The sequence below is a fragment of the Anolis carolinensis genome, chromosome 4 (assembly GCF_035594765.1).
Source record: "Anolis carolinensis isolate JA03-04 chromosome 4, rAnoCar3.1.pri, whole genome shotgun sequence".
Lineage (NCBI taxonomy): Eukaryota > Metazoa > Chordata > Lepidosauria > Squamata > Dactyloidae > Anolis > Anolis carolinensis.
Window position 1 is genome coordinate 99118244 of NC_085844.1, and position 21391 is coordinate 99139634.

Sequence of the window (21391 nt, forward strand, 5' to 3'; positions counted from 1 at the left end):
GAAAGTCACACACCAACCTGAGTGGAGAGTTCTAGTTTGGGGTTTTGCCAGCACAAAACCAGAGTGAAGTGATCTGGATTGTGGATTGGGATTAGTCCCCCCTCCTTTTCCCCCTTTCCTCGCTTAAAGCTTCTGGCAAAGGCAAAGGGGAAGAGGAAGTGGTTTGCAAGGGAGATCTTGCAGAGGCGAAACAGCAGCCAGCCACCAATGCACTTTGTAAACGAGACTCCCTCCTTTCTGCAACCCAGTTTAAGAGCCCCATAGAAAGCAACCACTCCAGGATGGGAAGGGGGATGTCTCTTCTGAATAGCAACAGCAGCCAGCCACCAATGCCCTTTGCAAACGCAGACTCCCTCCGCTTCTGCAACCCAGTTTAAGAGCCCCATAGAAAGCAAGCCAGCTTCTAAACCAGGAGGGAAAGCGCTCAGGAGTGAGTTTCTTTTGATGCTTTTGCAAAAGCCCCTGGGGTTTTCCAGGCGGCATTTTGCTCTCCGCACACAGATCACATTGAGTAACATACAGCCGAGCATCTTTCCTCATTCCAGGCCACCAGCATTGTTTGGCTAACAGTTTAATTGTTTTGGTAGGCCCCAGATGACCTGTGCCCTTGTTATCATGGCATCGCCTCAGCATCTCTTGCCTCAAACTTTCGGGAATATACAATTTCTTATTTAGAAATACCAAATCCCCACACAGTTTTCCCCATTCTTTGTTCGTTTGCAACCAGACGTCCTCCCCATATGCTCGCTTCAACTCTCCTTCCCACACTTCCCTTCCCCCCATGGAAATGGCGGTATATTTATTTTCTCTAGCTGCCTGTGCTCGAGTTAGCACCGCCAGGCCCCATTGCTTGTCTAGGAAAACACTTCCCTCGGATTCCTGAGATCACCCCCCCCCCCACCCCACCCATGCTTGGGTATCCGGGAGACATTGTCCTCCAACTTCTTGCTGGTTGTATGGGCACTCCTTTGTGACATCAGCAGAGGTGGACCTCTGTGGCTAGGAATGAAAGCAGTGGCATCTTTCCGCTCATGACCTCTTTCTGCCTGAGAGGTTTTGATGTGACCCAAGGTATGTAGGCATATAAAATAACAATAAATAAAAACTTTTACTGATAAAAAACAGCATTTGCAAGGCTTGCTAAACAGATTGACCTTCCTTTTTATGAAGCATAGCTAAAGCTTCTTCTGCAGAGTGCACTATAAACAGTGCACAACAGATCAGTGTAAAGCAAAGGTATAGGTTTCCCCATGACATTAAGTCTAGTCATGTCCAATGCTGGAGGCTGGTGCTCATCTCTATTTCTAATCCATAGAGCCAGTGTTGTCCTGTGGCTGGCAAAACAGAATGGAGTGCCGTTTCCTTCCTGTCAAAGTGGTACCTATTGATCTACTCAGATCTGCATGTTTTCGAACTGCTAGGTTGACAGAAGCTGAGATTAACAGCAGGAGCTCACCCCACTCCCTGGATTTAAACCGCTGACCTCTCACCATGGTGAGGAAGAAGTCTAAATCATGGGATTCTCCCCCGTACTCAGCTCTCAGTTCCTCCTTTCTTTGCTGGAGTCCTGGTGGTGGCAGCCCCCAGGGATCTGCATGTTGCCTGTCCCTTCGGACCCTGGGGAGTCCCACAGTTTCCCCTTGCTGCCCTGTGCCATTCCCGGCGTTTGCCAGGGGCACCAGAGGTTCGGGCCAGAGAGCAGCGGCTGCACCATGAAGTTTCTGGTCCTCACTGCTCTCCTCTTCCATCCTCCCCAAGCCTTTTGGGGTTTTGGGGCGGGCTTCAACCTCTTGGTATAATTCCTCCTCTCTGGGTGCCGGTAGGTTAGCAAGCTCCCAGCTGCTTCTTGTGCTCCAGGCCAACCCTGCTCAATGCCCTCCTCCTTCCCTTGCTTCTGCTAAGGTGGCAAGGTGCTCCATCGCCTGCGACATCATCGCTAGGGTTGTCTCCATTGCCCTCATTCTTCCCTCCAGTACAGCCATCTTCAGAGGGGATGGGAGATCCGACTCGTTCTCCTCCTCCAAGCTGCCCCTTTGCATCCTTCTACATCTCTGGGTTACCCCATTTGGCTGGGCATACGCCATGGACGATGCTAAGGCCGCCAGCCGCTCGAACTCTGCTTGGGTTTCATCGGAAGGGGATCTTGCGGGACCCCCTCCTGCTCCAAGCAAATCCTCCTCCTCCTCCTCCTTCTGCTGCATATCGCACCTCACCACAGCTGCAGGACGATGCCTGGTATTCTTGGCTTTACTGTCGGCTCACTACAGCCGCTCCTAAATGATGACATGGGACTCGCTGTGTTATCACAAGAAACTTTACTGTAGGACACAGCGATATGAAAAAGCCAAGAATGGGAGGCATCGGCCTACATTCCTTTATATAACCTTCCCCCCTCATTCAAAGATACATACCCAACAAAAACCCATGAAGTTTCCCCGCCAAGTCCAGCAGCCATTTCTTCTCAGGATCCCGGATGCAGGTGTCTTATCAGTTCACAATGTCAGTGACCCTGAAACTCAGCGCCATATTCAGGCTCTAGGAGCAGGGTTCTGACACACACTCTTGCAAAATGCGCCCCTTCTCTTCTACGCACGGCTTTCCCTGCTTCTCTTTGCCCCTTTTGCCTTTTTTCCCTCTTTCTCCTCCAAGACTGAAAACGCTCCAGGAGATTGGTTGAAACCCGATGCAGGAGATTGGTTGAAAATGCTTTTTCATATATCCGAAGGTATTCCGAAAGGTATTCTGAGGATGGGCTCCAATGCTACGAATTGGAAGGTTCATTCTGAAGGGCCAAGCCACTTCAGAACACTGTTTGATTGTATTACGATTAATGATTTTATTACGATTAACGGGGATTCTGATATTTTTGCTCATGCCTATTGTCCACAGGTCAATTTAACTACTGCACCTTAACTCTTCTATAAATAGAGAAAGATCCACTACCTTCTCTGAGTGGAGTGGTGAAAGACAAGAGTTTAGTTTGCCAGGGAGAACATAAAAAAGCCCTGACCCCCTCTACTCTCTTCACTGCAGCACCACTTCTAGCTTTTTTGAATGCCTGAGAGGGAAAATGTGACAATGACAGCAGTTCTCTGGTACTTCCCTTCAAAAGAGCACTGAGAGAGTAGAGAGGGTCACTGCTTCTTTTAGGTTATCCAGAGACAAACTAAGCAAGCTCTTGCCTTCCACCATTTTACTCAGAGAATGGAATGGTTCCTTTTTAATATATAAAGAGTCAATATTGTAGCTTAACTTATCAAAAGAGAAGCCATCCCCTTTTCTGTATAGGGTGGCAAAAGGCCTTTTTGAATGCCCAGGCGAGAAAATGCTGGCCATGGTAAGGGACCACTGGCCTCCAAAGGTGGCACTGGCACTTTCCTCTCTTCATGAAATAACCCCTCAACTTATCCACAGGTCTCATCAAAATACACAATTTTGGGTCCAAAACCTGTCCTCAACTCATACATGAGAATGACTTACATTCAAGTATATATGTAGTTGACACACTGGCTTCTGATTTATCTTTGTTCTGGTTTGGCATGATAGGCTTTAAAAATGAATGGGAAGAGAGTGAGGTGTGAGGATATTAGTAATTACAATAATATACCTAGTCAGAAATAGATAGTAGAATATTTATTTAAATTTAAAACAGAAATAGTCTGGTTATTTTCAATGAAATGTATGATCTATGAACATGAAAAAGTTGTACTATCTAGATATGTATTGTACACAGGCACCTTAATAAAAGTAATCCAAGAATGCATTTTATCTGAAGTACTACATACTTGAAAGGCAAAAATAAAAGTCTGGCATATCTCTGAGTACTTCTTATTCATAAGCTAAACATAGTTCTGATAACTATGCAGTAAACAAAGCACAGGATGAGATCAGTTTCCAGCTTTTTGTTCTTTATGGATTCTTGTAGTTTATTACTGTAATTGAGTTCTTGCAACAAAAACAACCAGACTATCAATCAGAAACAAGGACAAGCAGTGAAATCATTACAAAATATACACCTACAGCATATTAAATATTTTATTTCATACCAAAATAAAAATCTGTTGCTTTAGCATTCAGTTAAAATAAATGAAAGCATGAATTGCTCACATTAGAAACAAACTAATATTTTTACACACACCCAGAGCATCTCAGCTGCTGAGCAATATTTTCTTACTTGTGAGGTGTGCAAAAAGATAGAAATGTGTTTCTAGACTGTGAGAGGAAGAATTATGATGTAATGATTCCATACAGCCAGACTGGCTCAGGCTAAAATCCCTGAGGACAAACAGAATTTATTATCTTTTCCTCTTTCAAGGTATTGTTAGGTGAATGAATATAACAGAAGTGTGGACATGGAGTAGCAGTCTCAAGCTGATAAGCTTTCCCAAGCCAAGCCAATCCATTTTGCTGCCTGTAGCAAAGAACATGTAAGTATAGATGCCAACCAGATGGGCGACATCAACACTATGACGTAACAGTGTATTCTACTGTGCCTGAAGGCTATGTGTTCTATGCTACCCATGCAGAATGGGCAGCATAGAACACATAGCTCTGTCAACACTTTATCATTGCTCAATGAAAATGTTGCAATGCAGGAATAATAGCATCAATGTGTACCCAACAAGCAGTGAGCAACACATGCAGAGTAGACTACATGTCTGAGGGAGCATGTTTGCTCAATAGTTTCCCAAAGACCACCATGCTGGGAGAAGGTAACTAGGTCAGATATTTAGGTAGTGCAGAATAGTAACCAGGGTATAACAAGATGATTGGGATGACTATGGGTTCACATCCTTTGCTGCCAAAGTTGCTGTCTTACTCAGCCTAACAGTAAGGCCAATCCCATTCACTCCATTTATGTTACCCCCCCCCCCCCCCCCGCAGCAGCACAAGGATGTGCTTCGAAGGGAGGGTTGCTGTGTGGACCTTGGGAAAATGCAGAAAAGGACAATCCTATCCTGACTCAAGATACCGAAGAAAAGTTCTTATCTCTAGTTTGTAGCCTTATTACACTCTTCAGTTAACTGTTTCTTCATATCGATCACAGTTTATTGTAAGGTACCCCATTCCTTAGCATGGTAGATGTTGAAATTATCTTCTGTATTATTTTCTTTGAATTTGCAGCATTTCATTTTAGGAAGTTTGCCATTTCTTTTTGTTCTCAAACTCTTTCAGTTTGATCTGTGAACTCTTTGTTATGATGTTAGCAGCCAAATAAAATAAATGAACTACAGATTGGGAACACCAGAATCTAGGTGCAGAACATGAAGTCTATTTGCTCAAATTTTCTCTTTCCTAAATCCAGTAACTTCCCTCACTCCCACAGAAATTCACTAGATAAGATCACAGGCAGCTTTAGGCCTAAACAATTTCACTTCTACAAGAAACCTTTGAAAAACAATATCCAGCGTTTGGTGAGGAAATGTGTTCTTGAAAGTGTCAGAGGAACAGAGATGATACTTTTGAAACAAAAACAAATTAAGATACAATGTTCTTGTAAAGGGCAGTGCTTTGCTACCAGATCTGCTAGATCAGGGGTCCCCAAACTTTTTAAACAGGGGGCCAGTTCATGATCCTTCGGACCGTTGGAGGGCCGAACTATAGTTGGCCACCGAGCAATAAATAATAATAATAATAATAACAACAACAATAATAATAAAGAGGGTTGGAAGAGACCCTTTGGGCCATTGAGTCCAATCCCCCTCTGCCTTTGTGCATTGAAAGCACAAACAAAGCACCCCTGACAGATGGCCACCCAGAATCAATGTTAATAATAATAATAATAAAGAGGGTTAGAAGAGACCCCTTGTACCATTTAGTCCAACCCCCTTCTGCCTTTGTGCACCAAAAGCACTAGCAAAGTATCCCTGACAGATGGCCACCCAGACTCAATGTTAATAATAATAATAATAATAATAATAATAATAATAATAATAATAATAAAGAGGGTTGGAAGAGACCCCTTGAGCCATTTAGTCCAATCCCCTTCTGCCTTTGTGCACCAAAAGCACAAGCAAAGCACCCCTGACAGATGGCCTCCCAGCCCCAATGTTAATAATAATAATAATAATAATAATAATAATAATAATAATAATAATAATAATGGTTGTAAGAGAAGAAGAGATCCCATGGGTAATTTATCCCAACCCCCTTCTGCCCTTGTGCTGTGGGGGCCGGATAAATGGCTTTGATGGGCCACATCCGGCCCCCGGGCCTTAGGTTGGGGACCCCTGTGCTAGATGAATAACAGTATGGTATGAAGCCCTATTTTCATGAGAGATACATATTATCTGTATTTCTCGTGAAAAAGATACCAAGGGCTCTCAGTGAGTCCTTGGTATCTGCTGTGGTTTGGTCCTAGGATTCCCCATGGGTGTCAAAATCCATGGATGTGCCAGTCTCATTAAATACAAAGCATAAATATAAAGGGGGAGGGGGGCACACAAAGACATCAACAATCCAAATGATGGTCTGCAAAGCATATTGTCTGTACATTTAGCTTTTGCAACAACAACAAAAACATCCCCCTTAGCTAAGTTGTTTTGGAAATATGTTACAATTCTAATTCTTGTAGTCTAAAAACATTCTATTGCCTGCAACAAAATTGCATGTAAATGATTACTGCATTTGAACAACATAATAAACCATGGTTTATCATGTTGGACAAAAGTCACAGTGAGCCTTTAGATCAGTGGTTCTCAACCTGTGGGTCCCCAGATGTTTTGGCCTTCAGCTCCCAGAAATCCTAACAGCTGGTAAACTGACTGGGATTTCTGGGAGTTGTAGGCCAAAACACCTGGAGACCCATAGGTTGAGAACCACTGCTTTAGATTGTATGGTACCTCTTCCGTCTTCCCCACATTCAAACAAAATAATCCTAATTTTGGTTTGATGAATCAAACCAGCTTCATAAATTGTAATCTGAAGTTGACTTGTTTTCAATTACTGTAGATAAAACTGACCACAGTGAGTTGCATGAATGTATAAAATTTAGAAATATATAAAGGTTTGCTTTTTGGATTTTCTTTGTGGGGTGGAAGATATTTTCAAGCCATGGATGCTTGAATCTATGGATAAAGAATCCATGGATATGGGGAACTGACTATACTGAGACTGAAAATGCAACAGCTTTAAAACTTTGTATGACTGAGAGAAGAGAATAAATAAAAATAAGTGCACTGTCATATGTATTAACATATGCCCATAACAACCCTCCTTTGTCTTTTCAGTAGTGTTTGGTATATTGATTGGTGTTAATTTGAGCTTTTTCTGGGTTCTGACCAAATTGCTACAGAAACCTACCCATTAAATATGGAAGGAATTACCAGGTTTAACATCTTTCAGATATCATTTAGATGTAGAAAGGTAATACAAGTTTTAAAAATTACACCAGCCACCTTCCAGCTACTCCAGTTCTCTGAACTTGTGCACAGGAAAAAATAGCTTAAAAAATGGCAAAATAGGACAAAAGGAGGAAAGATTCAAATAGACATGAGGCAATGGAATCTATTCAGAGGGAGGAAATATTCTAATGGATTAGCCAGAATGCCCCAAATTGCCCATTAAAACACTCCCTCTAGGAATTTCTAGGTCTTCCAGTGATACTCTGTGGTCCACTTACTCCAATTATGCTGGAAGATCTAGAGATTTCCTGAGAGAACACCTCAGAGGTGGCAAACTTGTGGCCCCCCAGATGTTTCAGACTCCAACTCCCAGAAGCTCTAGCCAACATATCAAATAGCCAGGAATTGTGGGAAGTCCAAAACAACTGGAGGACCACAAATTTGACACCACAGAATGTGATTCTATGTTCAGCTTCCAGCAGAAGTTGACCACAGAACTGTGCTTGAAGACATAGAAATTCCTGGTAAAAAAAAGCTCTCACAGGTCAAAAAAAGAACAACAACAACAACGTCTTCATTTGCTTTTTTCACTCTCCTGCGAGTCCTGTACAAATGAGGAGGGCTGTTTATCTATTATATGGAAATAATTGCCTTTCTTTCAAACTATTATATTCAGGAATTAAATTAGGGTTAGTAAACACATGTTAAGCTCAGCTCATTATCCTTCACCCCATTTAGCATTGCCTCTCACGCATTCAATTCTGTCTACACATTGTGTCTGATAATTATGGATATCCTTACTATGTCAGAAATAACATAAGGGCCAGAATCAGAGTTACTACTCCCTACCACATGCCTGAAAACCATTTACACAAAAATGCTTTGAGGATGTTTGCCCTATTTTCTTTCTGGTATCTCTTTATTTTTATTTTGAAAACCCTAAGCATATTAACAATAAACAGTGTCCAAGTTCTTAGTCACTCCATTTCAGTAATTCAAAATGAATAATTTCAGAAGCAGAAAGGATCCAAGTCATTTTTTCTGAAGTGTTTCAATATACTGAACACATCTTCCCTCACTGTTTCTTTGGCAACATTTGCTTCTAGCACTGCTGCAAATGTACATATTTAATTAAAACGAACCTTCAGGAAGTTATTTCAAATAATATATTGCAGTAATCATAAAAAAAACCCAGATGGAAGTATATCTGAAGTGTAATACCCAATTTATGCTGTATGGGAAAAGATACTGAGTTCTGTTCCCTTAACTAACTGTTATAGATTTATCATTTTAACATTGTATGGAAAGCAATGTATAATAGGTCTACATTCCCTAATACAATTAGATAAATTCATTGTATTTGCTTTATCATAAACAAATTGTTTTTAAAGCTTTTAGTGCCTTGTGAAAGGTAAGTGTGCTATAAAATACATACATGCATGCATACATTTTGGTAGCAATAAGCATTGATAAAAATCAAGATCATGAACATAATTCAGATCAATATTGATCCTCTGCAGCCCTATGTAGCATAATCCAGTCATATGGATAAAATAGGTATTCCTAACTTTAAAAGAACATTGTGACTGGCAAACTTCCTAAAATAGCATAGCTGAAAACCAAAATTTTGCTACTGGAGTTACCTACTCTTGATAGCTTTCTTTAGGTGCAAGTGTTTGTGGAAAACAACTCAATAAACATGTTTTTTCTTTAAACTGGGTACCTGAATCTTTATAGACCTTTCCTTTAGCAGATGCAAACACCACCAACCTTTTTCATTTTCAAAGCCTTTCTTATATAACAGACTACAAAAAGACACCTTCAAGATGGAATCTCATACTTCTGTACTGCAGCAGTCCAGATAGGAAATAGTTTCTTAAGTATAACTGATCCAAGCCACTGATTGACCTCATTAACTGTGTTCACTCTATGCAAAGTTCATCCCATGTGTAGAATGTGGAGGACTATTGACTGAAAGGCCCTAGGGAAAGGTAAACCCTCCCCCCCCCCAATACCTAGAGCAGAACAGTTGCCCCAGATTTCTGAGGCATCGGGTTATAAAGGCTTTCAGAGTTTACCACAAAAATACATGCCTTTCACGTTTTTCAAGTTAACAATGAAGATATGAATGGTTACTTAAGCTACTAGAGGAGAAAAGGCCTAGAAAGGAGCCATATACATTGCATAAAGGTTTTACCCTATTTTCTAAGAAATGTATTTTTTGGGTTGCTGTGAGTTTTCTGGGTTGTGTGGCCATGTTCCAGAAGCATTATCTCTTGACATTTCACCCACATCTATGGCAGGCATCCTCAGAGGTGTGAGGCCTGTATTTGTCCTTCAATCCCTCACAACTGCAACTAACCACTATATTACTGGAACAGATCTGATGGTGCATAAGTGTGGGCCTTCGTTCCGACTTTTAAAAAAATCAAACTGAGATGGTTGAAATTGTCATTTTGCTTTACAGAAATTAGTGAACAGCCAATCCCATTCAATATATTTTTCTTTCAAATAGAAAATCCCTATAACTGATTGTCTTTGACAATGAATTAAAACTGAACCTAGCTGCATGACGTCATATGCACTCTATATTTGGATGACGTATGTGTACAAAGACCACATATGAGGTCTGAAAGTTTCACTTCCTCAACTACCTTCCCTGAAAAATTGCTTACCGGTTTTGGGAAACATTCATAAATGCCCCTGCTTGTCATTCATAAAAGTTAATTGCTGGCAGTTGAACAACACACATTTCAATCAATAAATATCTCTATGTTGTTTCTAGGAAGCTACTGTAAAGTTTCCTGGATAGGATTAACTGCTAAGGCTGCCCATGCCTCTCAGCCAAATGACATAGTACCCTTTGCATTCAAAGCACATTTTAAAAGGTGAAAGATCTGCAGAAGATTGATGTCTCTTAAATACCCCCCCCCCTTTCATCCTCTTTCCCAGGGAAGGGAATTAAATAGGTTTCTCTTTGTTTCTCAAACAGTCCCTTGGGGAAAGATTTCTCCAGCATTCCCAGCACAGACTAAAATGCATGCCCCACTATTTATATACTGGGTTGCTGTGAGTTTTCTGGAAGCATTCTCTCCTGACGTTTCACCCACATCTATTGCAGGCAACCTTGTGAGGTTTGTTGGAACCTAAGCAAGTGATGTTTATATATCTGTGCAAGGTCCAGGGTGGGAGAAAGAACCCTTTTCTGTTTGTGGCAAGTGCGAATGTTGCCATTAATCACCTTGAAAACTCACCCAATGATTCCGGCCATGAAAGCCTTCGACAACACATTTATATACTGTCTCGTCTGCTGCACCTCCTTAGGAAGCGACTTGCCTCTCACACAGTGGAGGCTTGGGTTAGAAGCAATCGATGCAAGCACATTACACGGCAGAAAAGAAAAGGAGGGGAAAAAGGGAGGGGAGGAAGAGGGAGAGAAAATGGATCGAAGGAGAGTCATCTTTCCTTTCAGCCATTAATTATACATCAGCCAAATATCAAGAAAGCCCTTTCATAGACAGTTAGACACTGATGTGAAGCAAACCATTTCCCCTCCTCACACCCCCGTTGAAATTCATATAAAGGAGTATATATATGCGCACACGCCCTGGAAGGCAAGCGTGATTCATGATTTAAAAATCCCACAAAATACATAGGGATGAGGAAAGGCCCCTCTTTCTTGCTAAGGAGCATCACACGCCGTTCTAGTTGGTTCTATGTATATTTTTCCACCCACAGCAGGCAACCAAGGGGACTTATTCCTTTGACTTATTTCTCCCTTCATTCCCTGGCCTATAAATATGCTTTTTTAGGCAGCTCCAGAGGCCATATATGCAATTTGAGTGCCTTCTTGAAAGGTGGCAGGCAAATCAACATATGCATAGTATATAGATTAGCAAATATATACATTAACAAACAAATAGTGAAAAGCTTGGGAGGTTGCTATTTCCAACATCCACAGCAGGCTATCAGGGGGATTGATTCCTTTGCCTTACCTCTCTCTTCATTCCCCGGCCTATGTATGCTTTTTAAGCAGCTCCTATATGCTGTCTAGAGGCCATAGATGCAATTGGAGTGCCTTTCTTGCAAGGTGGCAGGGAAGCAGAGTGGCTGCTTGGTGATGCCCTACATAACTGAGCGAGGAAGCATAGAAAGGGGGGAAGGGAGAGGGCGAGATGGAGGAGGGAAAAGGCAGGCAAAGCAACAAAATATCGGGATTGAGATCAAGACAGTGGCCCCTTCCACACAACTGAATAAAATCCCACATTTTCTGCTTCGAACTGGAATATTTGGCAGTGAGGACTCAGATAATCCAGTTCAAAGCAGACATTGTGTGATTTTCTGGCTTGTTATCCTGGGTTATATGGCTGTGTGGAAGGACCCAGAGAGAGATCATGAGAGAAAGGCCCTTTCCACACAACTGAATAAAATCCCATATTTTCTGCTTCAAACTGGAATAATTGCCAGTGAAGGCTCAGGGCTCTTCCACACAGCCATATAACCCTGAATATCAAGGTAGAAAATCCCACAATATCTGCTTTGAGCTTGGTTATCCGAGTCCACACTGCCATATATTCCAGTCCAAAGCAAATAATGTGGGAATTTACTCAGCTGTGTGGAAGGGGCCCTAGATATTCCAGTTCCATGCAGATATTGTGGGATTTTCTGCATTGATAGTCTGGTTACATGGCTGTGTGGAAGGGCTCGGAGAGAGATCATGAGAGGGGGGCGGGGAGGGGGGAAAATAGAGAAAATTGGTGTCTACTCCCAGCCCTTCGGGACATTTCATCCAAACACAATGGAAAACAAGCAAGACAAAAAAAATATTTCAAAGTCGCAGAGAGGGGGGGGGCGGTGGCAGAAAGGGAGAGGGGAGCAAAGCCCGTTGCTATGCCTCCCAGACGCATAAGGAAAAGGGAGGAAAGGGATTTTTTAAATATATATATAATATAAAAACGCTGAAACATCCCCATCACGACAATGCGGAGACATGGCAGGACTCACCCAACGCCGCCGCCGCCGCCGCTGTACGCTGTTTCCCCAGCATATACCCACAGACAAAAGGCAAATCCTCCTCCGAAAGCGAGGCGGGAGGGAGGCAGGCAAGGCCGGGCGGGAAGCTTCCCTCAGTGCAAGGTCCTGACCTTGCCCAACTGCAGCATCATCTTGTCGCCGCCGCCGCCGCCTCCCTCGTTCGGGGAAGGAAGAAGAGGCTGCTTCATCCACTGCTCCGAGAGGCTGCCTCTAAAGCAGCGTCTGGCTCGCTTCCCCTCCCTTCCCCACCCCCCTTCTTCGCCTTCTCCTCCCTGACGCTCTGTAGTAGGGCCACCTCGGCTTGGCAAACCCTTCCTCCGCTGGAGAAGACGCGGTGACTGCTGCTTTCTCTCCTTTCTCTTTCTCTCACACACACTCTTTCTCCTCCCCAGGCAGGCAGGCAGAAGTGCGCGCGTTGGATGGATGCTGCTGTTGCTGCGTTAGTTGCTCCCGAGGCCAGCGGGGAAAGAAGGGCGAAACGAGGCGGCTGCTCTCTCTCTCTCTCTCTCTCTCTCTCCCCCCTCGCCTCTTTCTCTCCCTCAGCCACCTGCGCCCGGCAGCCAGCGCGCGCGCGCGGAAAAAGATTGGGGTTTCGGGTAAGGATTGATTGGCTGCTTGCAGGCAGCGTCAATTGCTCCCAGCCTTTTCCCCCTGTTCTTCGAAGACGGGCAGGAGGCGCCACAGAAGCCCTTCTCGCGGAGGCGGGAAAGGCGCGCGCAGAGAAACACCTGTTTTTTCCCCACCCTTCTCTCCCACGCCTCTTTTTAGGCTTCACCCCATCCTGACAAAAAATTCGCGCGGGCTTTTTTTTTTAATCCTACTTAGAAGGCAGCACCTCGGTTCCCATGTGGACAGTTAAAAAGGGAGGGAAGGGGGAAAGGAGACCCCCGAGGCTGTTGACTCTTCGAAGGTGCCTCAAGAAGGATGCCCTTGACCCTGCATCAGCGGCTCATTCCCGTCTCTGAGAGTTTGATTCAGGGGGAAAGCCTTCTCCTCGCGTCTCCTTCGTATCTGTTTTTTTCTTTCTTTCTGTGAAGAGAAAACTCGCCCTGCCCTACGCCTGAGCTCAAAGGGGCTCCTTCTTACACTCGCCTCTCGGCCCCAGAAGCCAAGCTTCGTCTGAAAGACGTGGAGAGAGATGGCAGGCGTGTCCATGTTACCTCTTTGGTATCCCTCAAGGAGTGAGAGAGAGTTCGAAGGGGACCAAACCCTGGCTGGAGCTACACCGCCATTAGATGCTTCCACACTGACTAATCATATAATCATAGAGTTGGAAGAGACTTCGTGGGCCATCCAGTTCAACCCCTCCTGCCAAGAAACAGGAAAATTGAATTCAAAGCCATTTATAATGCAGTTCCAAACTGCCTTTTATTGCAGTGAAGTTTGTTGTTTATTCGTTCAGTCGCTTCCGACTCTTCATGACTTCATGGACCAGTCCACGCCAGAGTTCCCTGTCAGGCGTTGCCATCCCCAGCTCCTTCAAGGTCAAGCCAATAACTTCAAGGATACCATACAGCCATCTTACCCTTAGTCGGCCCCTCTTCCTTTTTCCTTCCATTTTCCACAGGATCATTATCTTCTCCAAGCTTTCCTGACTTCTCATTATGTGACCAAAGTACTTCATCTTTGCCTCTAACATCCTTCCCTCCAGTGAGCAGCCGGGCTTTATTTCCTGGAGTCAGGCATGTAGCCGAGGGGGGGGGGAGGGGGCTTGAGGGGCTTCAGCCCCCCCCCCAAAAAAATTCAGGGTGGTCCGCAAGAAGGCCTTACATTTATTATTTAAACTGTTACATTTATTCATATCATGATCTGATCACTATGCTCAATATATCCCACATGCATGGGGGTATTGGGATAATGATACAAAAGGTTTGCTTGTGTAGATCCTCTCTCACTCAGACTTAGCCCCCCCCCTCCCCCGAACCAAAATTCCACCACCACCACCCGCCCCCCGAATCAAAATCCTGGCTACGGGCCTGCCTGGAGTACGGACTGATTGGATCTTCTTGCAGTCCAAGGCACTCTCAGAATTTTCCTCTAACATCACAGTTCAAAAGCATCTATCTTCCTTCATCAGCCTTCCTTATGTCCAGCTCTCACATCCATAGGTTACTACAGGGAATACCACTCCTTTAACTATGCAGACCTACGTTGCCAGTGTGATGTCGCTACTCTTCAATGTTTTATCAGGATTGGTTATTGTTCTCCTAAGAAGTAAACGGTCACTACAGTTACAGAATACCAGAAGACTATTCACTTCATCACATTCATTAACTACTACTGAGCCACCCACTTAAGAAATTGCAATCTACTATGTTCATCAAATTACAAGTGTAGGACAGAGAAATCTTGGGGTTAAGAAAGCTTCACATAGGGTTATCTTTTCAGATGCTTTCTAATCTGGTTGGCAAGTGAGGGTTTTGTTTTGTTTTGTTTTGTTTTTTGTTTGCAAATTATCCAGCTAGAGATGGATAAAATGGTCAATTCTGTCAGGTGATGGTATTCCTTGTCCTCAGCTTTAAAATGATATGGTAATGCAATTTGAGAGAAGCCGAAATGCCCCTTTGAGAAAAAGCTCCACCATTGCCTTTTGCTCATGGGAGAGGGAAGATTGGCAGTATGTTCTGTTCTGTTTTATGCACTTTCTGGGATGCTTCCTCCCTCCCTTCTGTGTGTTGTGTGTGCCATGTGTCACCTCCTCCTCTCCTTTCCCTCCTTACCAAAGACTTCATCCCACTAAACATATCAAGTGTTTGGAAGAGTAGGTTTACCATACAGCGTAGGCATGCTCCATTTTGAAATTCAATGGATGATTTTCCTGCCTCCACTAGCAAACTATCTGTTTTATTTGGGAGTTCTCAGTTGATTTGCCATCACATTACAGAGAGTTGTTCCTGCCCACTGCCCCTTCCCCATTTTCTTTGTGAAAAGTAACACCTCCTCTCCTGGACTATGATTTTTGTTCCTGGGTTATCAATGTCATTTCTTGCTTGGTTCTATCATAAACACATGGGGAAAGTGTATCAAACTGCAACAACTTTGTCTTTGCAGGAGGAACATCCTGCTATAGCACATTTTGCTCTAGTTTCTCAATTATTGAATATCTTGTAGAGTCTCCACCCATTTAACATAGTTTGTGGGCACAAAAATGAAGTTTCCGGAGCACAACAACTTTCGAAGTAAAGAGGTAATGATGTATTCAAAGGAGTATTTCGGCTCCTCCCACAAATTGAATAACCATATCATTTTAAAGCTGAGACCGATGAATACCCCACATAACAGAACTGGCCATTTTGCCCATTTCTGTCTGAATACTTTGCAATCGTTTTTAAATGCCAAGATCTCTCTTCCCTACACTTGAAGCATACGTCATGTGATGAACACAGTAGGTTGCCATTTCTTAAGTGGGTGGCTCAGTAGTATTTAATGAATGCGATGAATAGCTCTTGTGTTTACCTCATCCCAAGCCTCTTACCAATTATAGCAGTTTGGGTTACCTACTTCTTTTTCTAGTTTACATTCCTCACTTTATGCACTTTCATTGCCCAAGTTCATTTTTTTTTTTAGCTTGCTCAGGTTTTTAACTATCCGTGTTAGTTTTGATGTGATTTTATTATGTTTTATTTGGATCTGCTTTTACTTGGATGTGTTTTATTTACAATGATTGTAACCACCTGGGCTTGTCCCCATGTAAACCACCCTGAGTCCCTTCGAGGAAATGGAGGCGGGGTATAAAATAAAGTTGTTGTTGTTGTTATTATTATTATTATTATTATTATTATTATTATTATTATTATTATTATTAAATGGTCAGTGAAAATAGACTTCAACTGAACATACCCAAAACAAAGTATCTGGAATTTGGCCTTCCAACTAATAACACAATTTAAATTAATGGAAAAGCTCTAAAGAAGGCCACCCAATTGAAATACCTAGGGTAACTGGTCTCCATAGATGGCGACACAATGCCAGACATAAGACCACAAATAAATGCAGCCTGGTTGAAATGGCAGCAAACTGCTGGCATTCTTTGTGACTCAAAAATGTCTGAACAACTCAAGGCTAAGATCTACATTAGAGTTGTTCACCCAGTAACCCTCAAAGGGGCAGAGTGCTGGCCAGCAACAAAGAAACATGAAGAAGCCCTTAACACAATGGAAATGAAAATCCTGGGATGGATACTTGGCTTGAAAGTTCTTGACCATGTCCCAAATGATGACATCCATCAAAGAATGGGAATAAAAGTGATCAGCAAGAAAATGCAGGAAGCAAGACTATGGTGGTATGAACATGTCATGAGAAGAGAACCAACATCAGTAGCACAAACAGCACTACATTTGCAGATTGCAGGATAATGACCATATGTATGGCCAAAGAAAAAATGGATGGACACCATCAACGAACATGCATACTGCCAGCCTGAGACCTGAAGATGCTCTAAACCAGTGGTTCTCAACCTGGGGTCCCCAAATGTTTTTGGCCTACAACTCCCAGAAATCCCATCCAGTTTACCTGCTTGTGAGCTTCCTATAGGTATCTGGTTAGCCTATAGGTATCTGGTTGTTTACCAGCTGTTAGGATTTCTGAGAGTTGAAGGCCAAAACCATCTGGGGACCCCAAGTTGAGAACCACTGCCCTAAACAAAGCCCTGTGGAAACGATAGTCACAATGCTAACTCCTCCATTGGGAAAATAGCTTAGAAAGAAGAAGAATTTCCAGCCCCTGTGGTTTTACACCTCCGTGACATTTTAAAAATAAATAAATAAATACAGATCTGTTCATGCTGAAAGATACAGAAGTTAGGTATATATCTCTGTGGCTAATGGCTTGTTTTGGACTGATGGGCAAATGAAGCTCAGAAGAAAGACTGGAAACCCACTGTGTTGTGAATGAGTCTTTTGAGGCTGTGAGTGATAATGGTAGGATCAGGAGGGGAAGGAAGAATCCTCGCGAGGAGGGCTTGATGGGAGATTTACATAGGAAGAGAGTCAGGGAGATAGATGAGGAATCCTCAGATGAGGATGGAAGGGAATCCTGTGGTGGAAATGACTGTTGAGGACCCGGTGGTGGCGGAAGGGGTTGGCATAGACTGGGCACGGGCTCCGGAGGAGGAAACTGGGCCCATGGATGCTGAGAGGCTTGGAGAGGAGAGGCTTGGGTTTCTTCAGAAGCAGACCCCACATGGTCTGCCTGGAGGAAAGAGGACGATTCCGCAGGTGTGGACAGGGTTGGGCATAGGCAGAGTGATTTTGACTCTGATGAGGAACTTGGGACGCCTGATCCAAAGGCATGGCTGTTTGGAGCTCGGATTCTGATGAGGAGTTTGGGACACCTGATCCTAAGGCGTTGGTTGTTTGGACCCAAGGAAACCTAAATAAATTGGGGTTTTTTGGCCATTGTCCCTTGCGTGTGGCAAGGTGTTGGGCGCCATTGGGTTTCCTGTATTTGACTCCAAAGACTGGCTTGGGACTTTGCAACCGATGTAAGTTTGATCCGGGTTATTCTACAACAGAGGGCTGGAACTATGTGGGTTTTCTATGTGGACTGCATTATTATTAGTATTTTGCATTAGCTGCTGCTCGCCTCCGTTGTCTTGGCTCTTTGTGTTATCCCGCAACGTTGACCTCACTGTGACAACTTCACCCTTTGGACCTTGGACTGGAACTCGACTTGGCATATTTTTTCGTTCTTAAACTCGGCATCATTCCCATGTTCGTGGCTGACTTCTGTTGCTGACCGCTGGCTTTACCTTCAACTCCAACGCTGTTCTCCAATCCTGACTCCGGACCAGTTTGACTTCGCTACAACACTTCGTTCGCTTGACGTCTGGCTTGGCTTTCGACTCTGCAGCGGCTCACCGCCATTGCCTCAGTGTTTTTTCTGCTTTGTTTGCCTGTGCCGCTTTTGGCAAAGAACTTTAGCCCGGTTTGGGCTTCCTCTTTAGTTTTGGGCTTTTTGCTGTACTTTTGGGGTTTTGGGGAGGTTTTGGGCCTTTGGGAATTCTTGCCCTTGTTTGTTTTGCTATTTTGACTTTGCCTTGCAATTTTGAGTTGTTTCCAAACACTTTGGTTTTAATCCAGATTATATCTCCGGATAATCCGGATTATATTCGGTTTGCATTTTTTGGGGTTTCTTGCTCTGAAACTGAAGTTAAAGTGTTGGGAGCTCTCTGGACTTTGTGCTGAGCTTTTTAAAGTTACTTTTGAATAAACTATATATATCTTACTGGCTGGCATCTGACCTTTGACACACTGGATGGGAGAAGAATGCTATGCTCTGAAGACAGTAGCCCCTTTGTAAACATTACACCATGTAACAAAATTTGAAAAATGTTCTGTTCCTGGGTTGAACATGTTATTTCCTGTTTAGTTGTGTGGTACTTGCTTTGAAAGTAGTTGCTACACTCTAGAAACGTTTTTTCATGGCTGACACAAATTGTTGAATTAGTTGAGACTCGATGAGAGATTCATTGAAATATGATAGCAAAATGTGCTGCAGGATGTCCCTCAAAAACATTTTTTTGCAGTTTAATCAACATTTTCCATGTTTTTATGATAGACGACAACGCCTGTGCGTGATTTTTTTTTTAATGTGTGGAGGTCGGTGCACGGCCGGTCAACACACAGTCTTCACAGAATGAAGTTCCAGTGGTTAACACAACGAGAGTGGCTTCTCAGTCTGTTGCAGCTTTCTTCCACCTTCACAGCCGTTGTAACATGTACCATGTTATTCTCCGCCTGCTCCGCCATTGAGGTCTTTGGGCCTTCGGATTGTGCTTGGTCTGGAAGCTCCCCTGTGGCCACTCCTGGGAGTGCATGATTCCAGTGGTTGTGCCCACAGGTTCATTGGAACACGCAAGCCCCCTCACCACGTCAAGGTGACAATCCATCGAGGGGGCTGATAGAACCAATTAGGAAATGACATTTATAACCCAGGAACAAAAATCATATTACATAGTGTTATTTATTGAAATTATGCAGACTGTATTGGCTCTAGATGTATTTGGTATATTTCCTGAAGCTGGTATCAGAATTGTGTCAACATTGGTGTAATTAGCAAATTTCTCCTGATTCTTTGTGAGCAAACATATACCAGTGTTTCCAGAGGTTTACACAGGAAATATAACAGCCCCTTTAGATCCCTCTTTAGCCCAATCCAATCATATTGACTAAACTCCAATATATTCCCACACCAGTTTTAATACAGAAATTGTAATTTTTAGGATCCAGACATTCTTCTGTCTTTATTTCAAAATGTATACATAATCTCATATCAAACAGCAAACAGAGGCAATTTTTACACTGTATCTTTGGACTGATGGTATCAGTTATATCCTTGCTGGTAACATCAGATTTCAGAGAAACTCACTACTGCCACCTTTTGCATGGTGATTTTTCAGATCTCCAAACTACATCATTTTTTAAACTGTTCATCTGTGTGTGTAGTGTTGGAATAACTATGTCACAGAGTTTTTTTTTAAAAAAAATCAGTTTGTTTCATATTTGGTTTTATGCTTTGTTTGTTTTGTGAGAAATACTTCCTCATTTCATCATAGAATCATAGAATCATAGAGTTGGAAGAGACCTCACGGGCCATCCAGTCCAACCCCCTGCAAGAAGCAGGAAAATCTCATTGAAAGCACCCTCGACAGAAGGGTTAGAAGGCACGATCATCAAGTCTGCAGATGACACCAAACTGGGAGGGATAGCTAATACTCCAGAAGACAGGAGTAGAATTCAAAACGATCTTGACAGATTAGAGAGATGGGCTGAAACTAACGAAATGAAATTCAACAGGGACAAATGAAAGATACTTCACTTAGGCAGAAAAAATGGAATGCAAAGATACAGAATGGGGAACAATGCCTGGCTAGACAGCAGTACGTGTGAAAAAGATCTTGGAGTCCTTGTGGATAACAAGTTAAACATGAGCCAACAATGTGATGCGGCGGCAAAAAAAGCCAATGGGATTTTGGCTTGCATAAATAGGGGTATAGCATCTAGATCCAGGGAAGTCATGCTCCCCCTCTATTCTGCCTTGGTCAGACCACACCTGAAATACTGTGTCCAATTCTGGGCACCGCAGTTGAAGGGAGATGTTGACAAGCTGGAAAGCATCCATAGGAGGGCAACTAAAATGATCGAGGGTCTGAAGAACAAGCCTTTTGAGGAGCGGCTTAAAAAGCTGGGCATGTTTAGCCTGCAGAAGAGAAGGCTGAGAGGAGACATGATAGCCATGTACAAATATGTGCGAGGAAGTCATAGGGAGGAGGGAGAAAGCCCTGCAGACTAGGACGCAGAACAATGGCTTCAAACTACAGGAAAGGAGATTCCACCTGAACATCAGGAAGAACTTCCTCACTGTGAGAGCTGTTCGGCAGTGGAACTCTCTGCCGCGGAGTGTGATGGAGGCTCCTTCTTTGGAGGCTGATGACTTACATAGAAACACATTATACTGAATGTAATATTTCATGTCAGATTATATGGAAGAATAACTGTAATCATATAAATATAAGTAAATCCTATTGAACGCAGGGAAGTTGTGTTGAGAAAAAACATGACTATGATTGAGCTACATGAAGTCAGTTGCTTGTATTTAAGGCACCACTTCTCTTGGATTCATAATTTCACAATATGTTTTATTTATTCATCAGAATGAATTTGTTTCCATGTAATGTAATTTGGACTGGAACGTTAATTCTATTCACTACAGACACCACCACAATTAAGATGGCATTTACTGATTTCTGCAAGTTGTGATATTTATTTTGCTCACCCAAGTACAAGCTTTGGCAACTATGGTTTCAATCCCATATCCACTTGTCTGAATTTAAATTTGTTTTAGATCCCCAGGAACAATGAAATACTTCTGCATTAGATATTAGAGGTAACAATTTTTACTTCATTTTTTGGTAAATCTTACATTGGTGGCATTTTCTGTGGGGAATGTTTATTGTTCATGAAGACTTGATGACATTATCCCTTGTTCATCCACAAATACATTTTGTCCTAGTG

At 43.0% G+C, this 21391-nt stretch overlaps 1 protein-coding gene across 10 annotated transcripts in view; it reads right to left on the reverse strand.

Moving 5' to 3' along the window:
- The window catches only part of ctnnd2 (catenin delta 2), a 932891-nt gene extending 919961 nt beyond the window's left edge, over positions 1 to 12930 (reverse strand). For 2 of the 10 annotated variants that reach the window (XM_062979381.1, XM_062979376.1), the window contains exon 1: positions 12348 to 12924. In XM_062979381.1, the coding sequence (XP_062835451.1) occupies positions 12348 to 12390 (43 nt within the window). In that variant the 5' untranslated portion in view covers positions 12391 to 12924. Of the gene's footprint in view, positions 1 to 11338; positions 11477 to 12347 lie in introns of those variants that run through there. The other 8 variants (XM_062979379.1, XM_062979383.1, XM_062979377.1 and 5 more) reach the window with 7 other exon arrangements.
- Between the last annotated feature and the right edge of the window lie 8461 nt (positions 12931 to 21391).